The sequence below is a fragment of the Diplotaxodon limnothrissa genome, linkage group LG10 (assembly GCF_057381915.1).
Source record: "Diplotaxodon limnothrissa isolate DT_005_m linkage group LG10, D_limnothrissa_male_GT1.1, whole genome shotgun sequence".
NCBI lineage: Eukaryota > Metazoa > Chordata > Actinopteri > Cichliformes > Cichlidae > Diplotaxodon > Diplotaxodon limnothrissa.
In genome coordinates this window covers 14691227-14704947 of record NC_140605.1, presented here as the reverse complement: position 1 = coordinate 14704947, position 13721 = coordinate 14691227, and the positions used below count along the sequence as shown (strand labels likewise).

General features: G+C 38.8%; 1 protein-coding gene across 5 annotated transcripts in view; it reads left to right on the top strand.

Moving 5' to 3' along the window:
• Nucleotides 1-7762, top strand: part of phldb1a (pleckstrin homology-like domain, family B, member 1a) — a 29149-nt gene extending 21387 nt beyond the window's left edge. For all 5 annotated transcript variants that reach the window (XM_085364447.1, XM_085364446.1, XM_085364449.1 and 2 more), the window contains 4 exons: nt 678-824; nt 2709-2928; nt 6373-6458; nt 7062-7762. In XM_085364447.1, coding sequence (XP_085220573.1) covers nt 678-824; nt 2709-2928; nt 6373-6458; nt 7062-7202 — 594 coding nt within the window. In that variant the 3' untranslated portion in view covers nt 7203-7762. The remainder of the gene's footprint in view (nt 1-677; nt 825-2708; nt 2929-6372; nt 6459-7061) is intronic.
• Nucleotides 7763-13721: the final 5959 nt, after the last annotated feature.

Below are 13721 nucleotides of genomic sequence, written 5' to 3'. Positions count from 1 at the left end.
TGTGATCAGTCATTAAAGCCATACCAAAATTCTGAATATCACAATAGAATCCTGAATAATCAAAACAACGTTGATGCAAAATAATTACACAGTCAGCTCTGACATATTGTATCAAAAAAGAATCGCATCTTACACTAAATTAAAATAGTTTAAAAAAAAAGTACAGTTCTTATGATATCACCGATCACAGATTTTGTAAAATAAATAAATGACTGCAATCGCCAAATATTCCAGTTCCACTGAGAGTCGACACATTCCAACTTTGAGCTATTGCAAAACCTCTCGTGTGGCTCTCGCTCAGCAGATAAAAACCTGATCAAAGTGATCAAAGTGATCGGTGAACTTCAGATGTGGTGAAATGAAGTTGTAATTATTGTGTTTACCTTTGTATTATTTCCTCATGTGGAAATAAAGTAGACCCATATGTAAGTTTCTGAAAGCTGCAAAGGATCATTTTACATCAGCAAAGCTTACTTTTCCATACACAGACTTAAGGGATATATTTTACAAAACCCTGGATTGGGACTTGAATTCTCACGAGCATCTTCTGACAGTCATTTTCTTTGTATTGCAATATTTGCCTACCATTAACATATTCTCCCCGTCTCCCTTTTCCCCATTATTTTTTCTTCTCTTCTCTCCATCTGCGTCTCTTTCTCCTGCCCCGACGCTCCCAGGAGAGGGAGGTGCAGGCTCGGCGGCAGATGTTAGAGGAGGAGCGGAGGAGGCGAGAGGAGGCCGAGAGGAGGCTTCAGGACGAGACGGCCCACAGGCAGAGGCTGGTGGAGGAGGAGGTGAAGATGAGAGAGAAGCAGTTCTCCCAGGTCAGTGGAACAGAAGGAGGAGACGGGCGGCGGGAAGAAAAGAGAGGAGAGGAGACGAGAGGGGAGGAGAGGAGGGGTTAGGAGACTTGGGGGAAAGGATGAGAGACGAGACACTAAAGAGAGGCTGGGTATATATGAAGATCAAAGATTGTCAAGGAAGGGAGAGACAGGGGAAACAATGGAGGGGAGGGTGGAGAGAGAGAGAGTGGAAGAACAGAGGGAAAGTTATTATTGGAGGTGGTGTGAGAATGATATACACATAATTCAAGCTTTAATCCCGGCTGATTATCAGTGTTTATCGGCGTCCGTCACAGCAGACTCGATGAGAAACACATCAAGATCAGGCTGTTGTGAGTTGCAGGCTTTGATCTAGCTCCTGTAATGACTATTTTTAAAAGAAAAACCGATTAAAAGCCAAACTACAAACAGTTATCACCCGGCCTGCCTATCAGCATCAAATTTGCATGCATGAAACAGCTGTTTCAGACTGTACACTACTTCCTCAGTGCAAAATGTTACTGTCAGACAATGGTAGCATCCATCCAGTGGGCGATTTAGCAGCTAAGCAGCCAGATATTTCTTTAGGAGTTGGTAGACAGCTAAAAAAAAAAGGTAAGTAGTGGATTTGCCAGGCGGATGATCATGGTGCCAAATGAATGCTAATGTTGCCTTGAGTCTTCTGGATGTGCAAAGAGCCAACTATGTGTCTGAACACATTTAAGTTTGATTTATTTATAAAACCCAATATCACAAATTTCCACACACAAATCTTCACTTGGAATTAAACAAGTTCCCTTCCAAAAGACCTTTAATGATAACAGTATTTAATATCACACTGTATTGTTTTAGGATTGTGGTTATAAAAATCAGATAAGCTGCAGGTTTAATTCACAATGACGTTTAGTTTGATCTGAATTCAGGAACAACAAAAATGTAGTATGGCCTCACTCTTAATATTACTAGTTTATTTATTTATTTAGGACAGTGCATGTTAATGAACATAAATGTAAAAAAAAAAATTACATGAATGTAAACATACCAGATTATAGCCAAGGGCTAATTTCCATCTGTTGTCCTTAAGCATAAAAAATAGACATAATAATTCATAAAAATTCATCATTCATTCATAATAAAAACTCCATCACCAAACTTACACATACACACCATTCTGTTCCCAAATAAAACATTAAAACTATACAACTCATACATGATCACACACTTGATTTGTCCATAACCAGTTTTTAACCTTTGCCTTAAACAAATTGAGTGTAGAGCATTCTCTAATGGGTTGAGGAAGACTGTTCCACAGATGGCCTCCCTTGACAGAGAGGACGTTCTGCCCAAATGCTGTCCGTCTGTGGGGTATAAACAAGTCTCCTCGGATTGAAGCTCGAGTGGTCCTGTCTGAGCTTTCTTTATGCCTAATGAACTGCTTTAGTGGTGGTGGAGCAAGGGAGTGTAAGACTTTATATATTAAACACACTCTTTTAAGTTTCACTAAGTTATTGAAGTTCAGTAATTTATGTTTTTTTAACACATGACAGTGGTGGTGGGAAGTCGGTTTTTTGTCAAGTAGTTTTAAACTTCTTTTATAAATGTTTTCAATAGTTTTAAGTGTTGTTGGACAAGCAAGTGACCAGGACGTCAAACAATAGTCCATATGAGAGATGATCATTGAGTAAAAATAAGTTACTAAAATATTGATTAGTAAGCAAATTACCAGTAAGCACGTGTATTCAAAAAGTAGGATCTTGTTTCCTCACAGCTTCGAAAGAAAATCTTCCAGTTATCTCATGAAGTCTTGAGTCACAGAAAGCAATTCTGCTGATTATTTCCAGAATTTTAAAAAGCAGCACTGACGCAGTGTCTATGTTTTCTTTACAGGCCCGTCCAATGACGCGCTACCTGCCGAACCGCAAGGAGGAGTTTGACCTGCGTGCCCATGTGGAGTCATGCGGCCACAACATAGACACCTGCCCCTTTGTCATCCTCACTGAAAAAATGTGCAAGGGCCACTTGGTGAAGATGGGCGGCAAAATCAAATCCTGGAAGAAACGCTGGTTCGTTTTTGACCGTCTCAAGAGGAACTTCTGTTATTACGTGGGTGAGGACTGAACGAGGAGAGGTTTTCCCTCAAACAATGGTTAATTTTATTTTATTTAATTATTGAATAACATCGCAAGAAAGCCGAGCCTCAGTTATTTAAGTCTTTTGGAAGAGAGGTCTGCGAACAGAGCACATGTATTCAAGATAAAGAGTCAGACGAAACCATCATCACTCTCTAGATATGATTTTAAAAATCACAGAAATGTTTGAAAACTAACATCTCTTTGTGTTGCAGTATATTATAGCATTAAAGTACACCGGTATTTCCAGCTCAGAGTTGGCAAAGTGGACTTTTGAAGCTCCTCTGTCCTGTGATCTAGTGCCCCATTAAGTGTGAATTCAGCTATCCAATTTATAATGAAGCTTTTCTTCAAGTGCGCTCGTTCAGTTTCACACACGCAGTGAATGCAGGCGCCCTCGAGGTACTTTTAAAGATAAAAAACTGCTCAGAGAAAAGAAAACACTGAAAAAAGTGCACAAAGGGGAGGTATAGTTAAAGACTATTTTAAAACTTACAAGCTCTTTGTTAGAGCAGAAATAAAAAGAGACACACCAAGACATTGCATCACATAAAAAAGTGACTGACAGAGATAGAAAACACAGCTTTCAGTATGCCATCAAACTCATGAAACCATTAAAAAATATATAATGGCTGTACTGGCATGATAATGGTACAATGATACAGTCCAGTCACTGCGTACCCTCTTAAGCTTTATACTTTCTGATTAAATCCCTGCCCTTAAAGATGATTTCTGGTCATGCAATGGTAGATTTCTTGTTCACTCATACTGTCTTCCAGTTGTCTTGCTGTCCATATAAGATGGAAAACAGAAACAGAGACACGTGAGGCAGTCCTCACTGATACGCACTGTTACAATTAACATGTTTAATCATGACTTTTTTAAGCTTCTTTTTACAACTGGCAGGATGTTTTAAAAGATGTTTTAGAGGTTTGAAAACGGCATGGAGTCACTCCTGAGTGGATCACAGCACCATTATTCATCACTTTGTTTTTTATAAAACATTTTTGTTGACTCCAGTTTTTCAGTTTCTTTTAAAATTGCAGACACAGCGTGCTTGTAGGATCTGTCCAATCAAATTACACTTTGTCTTTCAAAGTCCACTTCAGTATCTTCACATGGCACTTCAAGAGCAACTAAAGTGAAAAACTTTCATCCACCCTTTCTTCTTGCTCCTGCTGAGCTCCGTTAAACACTACTCAGTGCTTTCATCACCAACAAAACTTCACAGCATGAAGGACTAACAGGATGACTCTATGTCTCTGCAGAAGGATCACATTGTGTCAAGTTAGCCTCTAGCCTCATTCACGGAAAAAACTTTCAGCATTAAGTGATCAAACTACCCCTCTGTTCCTTATTTGGTAGAAAGGTTCCTTACTGTACACCAGACCCTGACCTGATTTATCCAATTCACCCCACAGCAGTGCAGAGGCTCCTCTGAGAAGCACACATGAGTGTAAAAGTGTCCCAAACACTTCTGTGTTGATTCACCTGCAAGCGACTGCTAATTAAAGCCGCTCCTTTGTGGAGTTCTTCGCCTCGTTCCTGTGCGTTGAAACTGAAGCCAGTTTGTAATTGGCGTCTATCACACTGCCCTCTGAATTCGAATTGAGAACAGTTCGTTTTCTGAATAATTCACAAGCGTTTTTGAGCCATTATTTTACAGTCAAGTTCAAAATAGAACCCGAGTGTGTTTTCATTACCCCGTTCTCTTTGCTCCTCTCGCTCTCCCCACTCACTTGCCTAGCCTTTTCACCCCCTCACTCCTGACGAAGATGATGGTGATGACGGTGATGAAATAAGATGCAATACTTTCTCTGGATGTGTTTTTCTTGGGGAGGAGGCTAGCTCCTGGCTTGTTCGTGACTAATAAAACGAAACTCACATTTCAAAAACATTTATCTCATTACTAAGCAGATTTGACTTTATGGAAAAGGAAAAGCAAGAAGAAGTGCCGGACGCATTTCAAAAGACCGCTTTTAATTGTTGGTGGATGTTTGGTTCTCAGTTGGGCACTCCAGTTTGCATGAAAGAGACTGAATGAAATAGACCACTGTTTATTTGAACAAGACTGGAATCCAGAAACTCTTTTAGCAGATTTTATTTGAAGAACTCCTTCACACTCAACGGCGAATAGTTTAGCCCCAAACTAGAAAAAACCATCAACTGTATCTGATGAGCTTCATATGCAGGTTTCACTTAGTGATTTTAAAACGCTTAAAGCCATCCTGTGGGTACAGAACACAAATCCAAAGGACTGGGCAGAAGGTCTGACCTGCTTCAAGGGAAATGTTGAACAGAAGGATCAAATGTAGTATTCAAAAGAGACTTTCCTTTTAAGATTTATAAAAATTCTTAACCTCGCCAGGAGGGGGAAAAAAAAGGAAAACACAGAGACAATCCAGAAAGTACAACTGAAGAAAACAAGTCAAATTAATAGGATGGTAAAGACTTCAGGCATAGCTTGAAATAGACTCCCACTTTTAATTAACTTTTACTCTGATACGGCGCTGCTCATACCTATTCATGGATTATGTGTTGCTGGGAAAAAAACATTAAACACCTTTTTCCTCATTTTTGCCTGATTTCTCCATCTAGATTTAAGTTATAGGACTAAGATAAGAGAAAAGGGCATTTCTGTGTAAGGTGATCCAATGCAACAAACAAACCCCACACTTTAAAAAATATCTGGCTTTTACTAATAAATTGCTTTGAGCCTTTGAATTAAGTTCTATTAAGTCAAGTGAGATGGAAAAATGTACCAAAAACGTCATAATAACAAAAAGGAGAAACATGCACATAAAACCCAAGGACTCAAGGAATCAACATGTACATCTACACTGTGAATTTCCCATACCTTTGTATTTATGGTGTATTATGGTTTTATGTAATTTTATAAAATCAGCAACAGCTACAAACTCTCAGTTTCGGGCTCCATTCTGAAACTATGTTAAACTTAAATATAAATTACCAACAGATTAATTTCTGCGTTTTAGAGTGAAGACAGTCTTAAAGTCACACTAGTGTAGTTTTTTTTTTTTTTTACAGTTCAGTCTTAGCTTGAATGAGTTGCTATATCATTTAGCTTTTATGCTCCTTGATCCTTCAGCCATCCGCGTTTCTGCTGGGACTCACACTCACCCCAGTTATTTATTTTATTTATATTTAGTCTTTCCTATATTAGGATTGAATGGCTAAAACATGAAAAATAGACCACATATTAAAATGTGAAATGTATTTTGTCACTGAATGTCTGCCCTCGTCTTCAGGTGAGAATAAACGCAATCGGTCCATTCATATTATCACCGATGTATCCTTGGCTGATTCTGCCGTAAGGCGCTTGGGCTGGCAGAGGTCTTGCATCAGTACAAGATGTAATGTAATGTCTTTTAATATATTTATTTTCCTTTTCTCTCTCTCAGACAAGCATGAGACCAAGCTGAAAGGGCTCATTTACTTTCAGGCGATTGAAGAGGTTTATTACGATCACCTACGCAGCGCCACTAAGGTAAACACTCCTTTGTCCATTACTTACAATTCAGAATTTCATTGATTACTCTATAATATTTTGCATGCATGATAATCAAGTATAAATTCATGAAAGGTGGATTTGTGTGTGATGCGTTAAACTCCAGAACAACGCTTTATACGGCGTGTTTTTTAAAATCGCAGCCATCATTTTTAAGTACAGATTTTAAATTAGATACATTACTTTACATTATGTTACATTATTTTAACAAGCAATACTGCCTTTAAAAAAGAGACTGCAACTTTAGTATAAAGCAACATTTCTGTGTAACTTACTTTTCAAAAGGCAGATTTAACAAATATCTGCCTTTTAAAAATTTCAGGGGATCTAAAGGTTCAGATAAGACTGGAATATTTTTGTCATTCTGTCATTATTTCAACTTCTCCCACAAAAGGTTCACCATGCTCAAGTCATTTTTCTTTTAGTTTACTTTTTGTTTGAAACAGACTACAGCCAGAGTTTGTTTTAACTGTTTTAACTCATTTTTATATTTTTTGTTGTTCTGAAAAACGTCTGGAAAAAGCAACAGGTGCAGCTTTCAGTTTTTGCTCGATAAAATCCCCCTCCTCTTTGATTTCACAGAGCCCCACTCCATCTTTGACCTTCTGCGTGAAAACTCATGACCGGCTTTACTATATGGTGGCCCCGTCCCCTGAGGCCATGAGGATCTGGATGGATGTCATAGTAACGGGTGCAGAGGGCTATACGCAGTTCATGAGCTGAGGGACCACTGGGTGAGCGATCTGGTTGATGTCGGAAACCAAGCGAGCACCCAGACACCTGCGAGCCAACCTGAGCTGCTCCCTGCCGCAGCCGGGACTGGAATCAAACAGCTTGACAGCGTGTAACGGATGGACTTTTAAAGGGATGAATAACCTTGGGCCAGATGCCTTTGAGCAGATGAGGGCTCACTCATGACAAGGGTGCATATGAGAGTTGTATTTATCTTTCACCTAGCTGTGTGAGTAGAAGAAAAAAAAAACACTTTGAGTAGCCTGCCAGTAGATTCACGAGGGACTTCTCAGCAACATCAATCACATTCGAGTACCAAATGTACTGTTAATATTTACAATACGATACTTTATTCTTACTTTATATAAGCTCAACCTGTTTACACCTTTGAAGCCGATCTATGCATGCAGTTTTATCACTCTAACCTTTTTGATACATTTGTACTTTTTCCCTTTGTTAACTTTTCTCATATAACAAAATAGCCTCTCAGTATTACAAAACAACAACTATACAGTAAAAACAACTTACAAGCAGCTACTCTGAAATATATTATTGAGACGCATATTATTTGGTGCCAAATACTAGTAATGCTGTGCAAGATTTGTTCTTTTTTTGTTACACAAGTGTTAATACCACTTTATGTATTGTTCCAGGAGCTTCTCATTTAGGCTAATAACACAGCTTTAATATGTCTGTACTATGTCAAGTTAAATTCTAATAATATGATTTTAATAAGAATCATAAATTATATAACAGGATTGTAAAACTACGTGTAATAAACAAAACTATATGATGTATCTTTTGTTGCTTTTTGCCTCATAAAGCACTACGCTGCTGACAAATTGCCTAAACTGGATGCATTCAGTTAGCACTTCTTCCTTAATTAGCGTGTCTCCCACACAAGTTAATTACCAGCTTTCTATAAATAAAACCCGCACGCCCCAATTTGTTGCTTACATTCACAAAGGTGTTCATTTTTAAAACGTTACAACGGGTCTATTTACATGAGAACAATCAGGTGGTTTAATGAGTTAAATTGGCTCGTTAACTCTGATCAAGTACAAAAGAAACACTGAAGCCGTATTTTTTGTGTTTGTATTTTTGGGGCAGCGTAATTAATTATATCGCTCACTTTGCACTAGGTGGGAGACATGGAAATGAAAAAAGGAAAAAAAAACATGAAGGGAAATTACATGCGACTTTACATGCATGATTCAATATTAAGAAATTTCAAATCACGTACTGTAAAACCATGTTCATGAAGTTCCCACAAAGTGGGCGCTTAAGAGTAAAAATTCCTCACATCTACACAGCGGATCTTCTCGTGTTCAAATTTTCTAAAGGTGCAAGTGCAGATTACTATTAACCTGTGACAGGGCGGTATGATTAATTGACTCCAGGGACCAGGGGGATATTCAGCAAATGTGCAGGTAATCAGGGAAACACACCTTGCTGCTGACAGGTACTGATTCGATTCAGCACTTGAAATGTTAATTCTTAATTTCTTGGTCTAAAGTGAAAAACATGTTGTGTGCAGCGATGTCGACTGAAATGAGCACCCTCAGTTTAATGCAGCCAATGATTCCTACTAATAACTTCTGCCGCTTCACTAATATCATTCACACCATTTGCATTTGGCTGACCTTGGGAGAGATTTTCACACATCGTGCCATTCAGTACTTCTGAGTCTTTGCTGTGCCCAGCTGAATAATAAACAGATCTTTAAGAGGGCAGCGCTCGCTCATTACCGTGGTGACGAGCAAGAGTGACACCCAGCCTTATTGTTGGTGAAATATTAATGAAACAGGGGGTGATTTCCCCACACTCTCCCGCTCACACTGGTCTTTTTCCCAAGGCCTTTATCACACAAATGAGAGCGTCGACGCTGTGAATTAGCAAAGGTCTTACACGATTTTGTCAATATTAATAGGAGATATTAGCCTCGTCTCAAGACAACCGAAAATATCTGACGAAATGAAAACATCTGTCAGCTCAGGGGGAAGGTTTTTTAGCATCTCCTGTCAAAGATCTCCGCTCTCACATCCTTCACAACACTTCAGCGCAGGCATTTGTAATTTATAAGTTTTCATATCCACATGTGAGTTCGGATTAATTTAGGAGATTAAAGCGAAAAATCTCCTGCCCAACCCCTAACACACTCCCCCCTCTGCACACACGCAGGCTCAGACATCACACATGAAAGCATCCTTCACTAAATGCATCTGATACACTGGCGAAAGTTGCACTCACAGTGTTTACTGCTTTGAACAAATCATCTTCGCTTTCTTTGAAGGGGATGTAAACCGACAGTTATTAATTCAAAAACAGGCTACACAATAGATACAAAGCATTCGATTACATTGTTGTTGTTTTTTTCTCTCTCTCCAGATTTCACAGTACGCACAGCACAATGTGTAAAAAATATCCAGAGGGGAAACGCGCCAATGTTGACCTAATGAGGACAACAAAAACAGAGACACATCACAACGGCACCCCCACTGTGGGGTAATAATTCTTTGTGTTCTGATAACTAAATAAAATCACACTTTACATGTGCATTGATTTTTTGATAATCTGAGATATAAAAGGAACTGTATATTCACCCATAGGTAACCCTTTTCAATTGCTTGCTAACCCACATATCTGATGAACCAATCACATGGCAACATCTAAATCCATTAAAACTTTTAGACATGGTCATGAGAGCTTTAAGTTTAAAGTGAGCATCAGAATGAGGAAGAAAGGTGATGTCAGAGGAAAATAGCCAGGTTGCTTCAATCTGAAAGGAAGGCAACGGTAGGGCTGTGCGATATGACCAAAATCTCATATCCCGATATAAGAATTCCATCGTCCCGATAACGATATAAATCACACAAATGTAACATTTTCTGTAAATTCTGTGAATCTCGGGCAGCTCGACTTGCGTGAAGTGTTTCCAGGTGCGCGTCATGTAGCTGGAGTCGAGTGTTTTAACAGATGCATGAAACTACACATTTTGAGTATTGAGTGAGTATTTATTACACGGCGTGCTGCGGGGAAAAGCCTGTTCTAACGTTTAAGTCTAAGGTTTATTTTTTAGCACCTGGCGGCTCTTTTTTTTACTTCTCATCCGTAAATAATCTGCTCTTTCACGTGATTCAAGTTATTTTGAAAAGTCTCAACAGGATCTTGAGCTTTATTGTGAAAGGTTTGTGTGGAACATAAACAAGCGGACACGCTATGGTGTTACCGTCTTGTTGCTAACGACAACGCATAAAAACAGGCGCTTGTCCGTCTGTAGTGTGGTTATATAAAATATAAGAGAAAGAGAAAACTTTAAGAAATTAATATAGCCACTACAGTGACCATCAAAACGATGAAAAAATATTGCCGTAAACAGTTTATTTTGCGACACCACGAAACAAACGATAGCGTAAAATGAAACGATAGACGTCTTTATGTCGTCATCCGATATATATCGTTATATCGAACAGCCCTAGGCAACGGTATCTTAAATAACCACTAATTAGGCAGATGGGTTTGAGCAGCACAAGACCACGCTATGTGCCACTTCTGTCAGCTAAGAACTGGAAAGTGAAGCTTTAGTTCACACAGGCTCATCAAAATTGGACAACAGAAGTTAAAAAAAATAAAAATAAAAAACTTGCCTAGTCTGATGAGTCATGTGTCTGCACTTCGGAGACACCACAGAGGCCCTAAAGGAAATATTTGCTGAAGGTCATCTAGTCCCATCCACATTCCCTCCTTTAAAACAGTGGCCACAACTTTCAATCAGAATTTCCCTATTTAACAGACATTACACGTCTCCCACCATAATGGACACAGATTTTGGTTCCGTTTATCATAACTGTCATAACTGGTAAGGTTTTTGGACCCATAAGCAAGCATTGAGAGAGGTACCAGCCTCACTAGTTTTATTACATAAGAGGTTTGAGTGGGCAGGTAGGCGAGTGTCCACAAGTGAGTTTTCTTGCAGACAGGTTTTCTTTTCACAGAGACTGTTTGTTCCCCTGAACAAGGGAATGCAGACGAGAATACCAGAGGGGATCCAAAGCAGATGGAGAAAATAGTCAACAAGACTTCCTAGAGCTAGACTAGCTATTGTACTGCATGCTGTAACAAGCTGGTGATGAGTTGATGAAGAGCTGGTTCTTTTATGCACAGGTAACTCCTGATTGAAAACAGGTGTGCCAGCCAAGCTCAACGGGAAAAGTGAATCGACACACTCAGACAGTAAAAAGGGAGCGGGTGAGAGAGGGAGCTTGAAAAAATGCACTGCAAAGAATACAGAAATGCACAAAGAGAAGGAACAACAGGAGGAAATACACTGAATACTGCAGTGTAAGCTCCAAGACATGGGGAAAAAAAGAAGAAGGGTTGCAAGTAATGTTTGATGAAGCACTACAAAGTAACACTGAAATGCAGAAAAAAGAAAGAGAGGGAACAACAGGAAGAAACACAGAGAGAAATGCAGAGTATTCTCCAAGACTCCGAGAGGAAAAATACAGAACTGTGAGTATTTTATAACAAAGCAAAAGACAAAAACACTGAAACAGAGGAGGAGAAGGAACACCTGGAGAAAATATGGACCGATATACAGTTTAGGTTCTGAGAAATGGTGACATGCATAAAGAGAAGTGATGATGGAAACACATAAAAAGCGTGCACTTCATGAAATGCTGAGGAAAAATCAGGAGTTACAAGCCAAATGTGACAAAGTACAATAAAGGAATAAAGACATGCATAAGGTGAAAAAAAAAAGAGAAGGAAGTGATATATAATGATGTGAAAGAATCGTATGAAGAAAAGCAGAAAAAAATAGAAAAAACTGAAGAAACTGTAGAAACAGAATGAAGAAACCATAAAAACTGGTCATGTTGTAACAGTTACGGTTAAATTATGCCAAAAAATATCAGCATCATAACCACTTTTAACAATGTTTAGAAATATTACTGATGAAAATGACCATTAAGCAGTGAGTAAGAAAAACTGAATAAGTTAAACTTTGCGTGACATGACTTCCCGTATTAAGGTCAGCTGACAGGTTTAAGTTGGATACAATGTAGCGGTGTTTCAAGAATAATTCAATTTAATTTGAAATGTTCTGCACCTCTAGTAGTATTTTCACTACCTTAAAACAGGCTCTTTAGTGCTATTGCAGGTATGAAAAAAATTCTTTTTAGAAAGTCAAGCTATTACATCACTCTTCATCAACAGGAAAATATCAGCACATACCTGGAACATGACATAAATTAAATATGCTGCTGCTCCGATTTTTAGATGCAGAATTAAACTCGCTGGTCACTTGTTTTTCTTTAAAGGTTCATTTGCTCAACTAAATGTTAACCCACATATTTAACCAGCCAATTACATGCAAATCAATGCATTTAGGCATGTCGAGATGACCGAGACGACCTGCTGAAGTTCCAGCTGACTATCACAATGAGGAAAAAATGTGATTTAGGTGACTTTGACCATGGTATGATTATTGATGCCTGATGGGCTGGTATCAGCATTTCAGAAACTGCTGATTTACTGGAATTTTCCAACATCTCTCTAACCATCTCTAGGGTTTACAGAGAATCATCTGAAAAAGAGAAAACATGCAGTGAGCCTCAGTTCTCTGGGTAAAAATGGCTGGTTGAAGCAAGAAGGCAGAGGAGCACAATCTGACTGCTTCAAGCTAATAGAAAGACAAGAATCACTCAGATAACCACTTATTACAACTGAGATATGCAGAGGAATATCTCTGAATGAACGTGCCAAACCTTGAAGCAAATGGGACCGCAAAAGATGTCAGTCAGAAAACTGAAGCTACAATTTGGATTTTGACAAAATCAGACAACAGCAGATTGGAAATGTGTTGCCTGTTCTGAGGAGTCGTAATTTCTGCTGCCACATTTAGAGGGTAGGGTCATAATTTGGTGTAGACAATGTGTTAGCATGGATCCATTATGTCCTGTTTCAACAGTTTAGGCTGCCTGTAGTGTTGTAATGAGGTAAAAGCACACTTTGGACAACTTAGTACCAAGTAAGCATGAGTTAAACTCGACAGCTTACTAGAGTATTGCTGCTGACCATAGCCATTCTTTTGGGACCACAGCATACGCATCTTCTGATGGATGCTTTGAATGGGGAAAAAATATCATGAAAAATGTCAAATAACCTCAAACTGGTTTCTTGGACATGAAAATGAGTTCACTGTATGCAAATGGCCTTCACAGCCACCAGATCTCAGTTCAGTAGAGCGTCTTTGGGACGTGAAGAATAACATCGTGGTTGTGCAGCCTTAAAACTGCTAAACTGTGTGATGCTGTCATGTCAATATGTTTGCAGCACCTTGTTGAATCGAAACAAAGAATTTTAAAAAATGGGGGTTCCAACTAGTAAAGTGCATCTAATAAAGTGGTCAGTGAGTGGATGCATTTCTTTTGTCTTTATGTTGCTTAACACTTAACACTTTGTCTTATGCTCCACATCAAAGTAAAGGACTGTTTGCTTGCAAATATA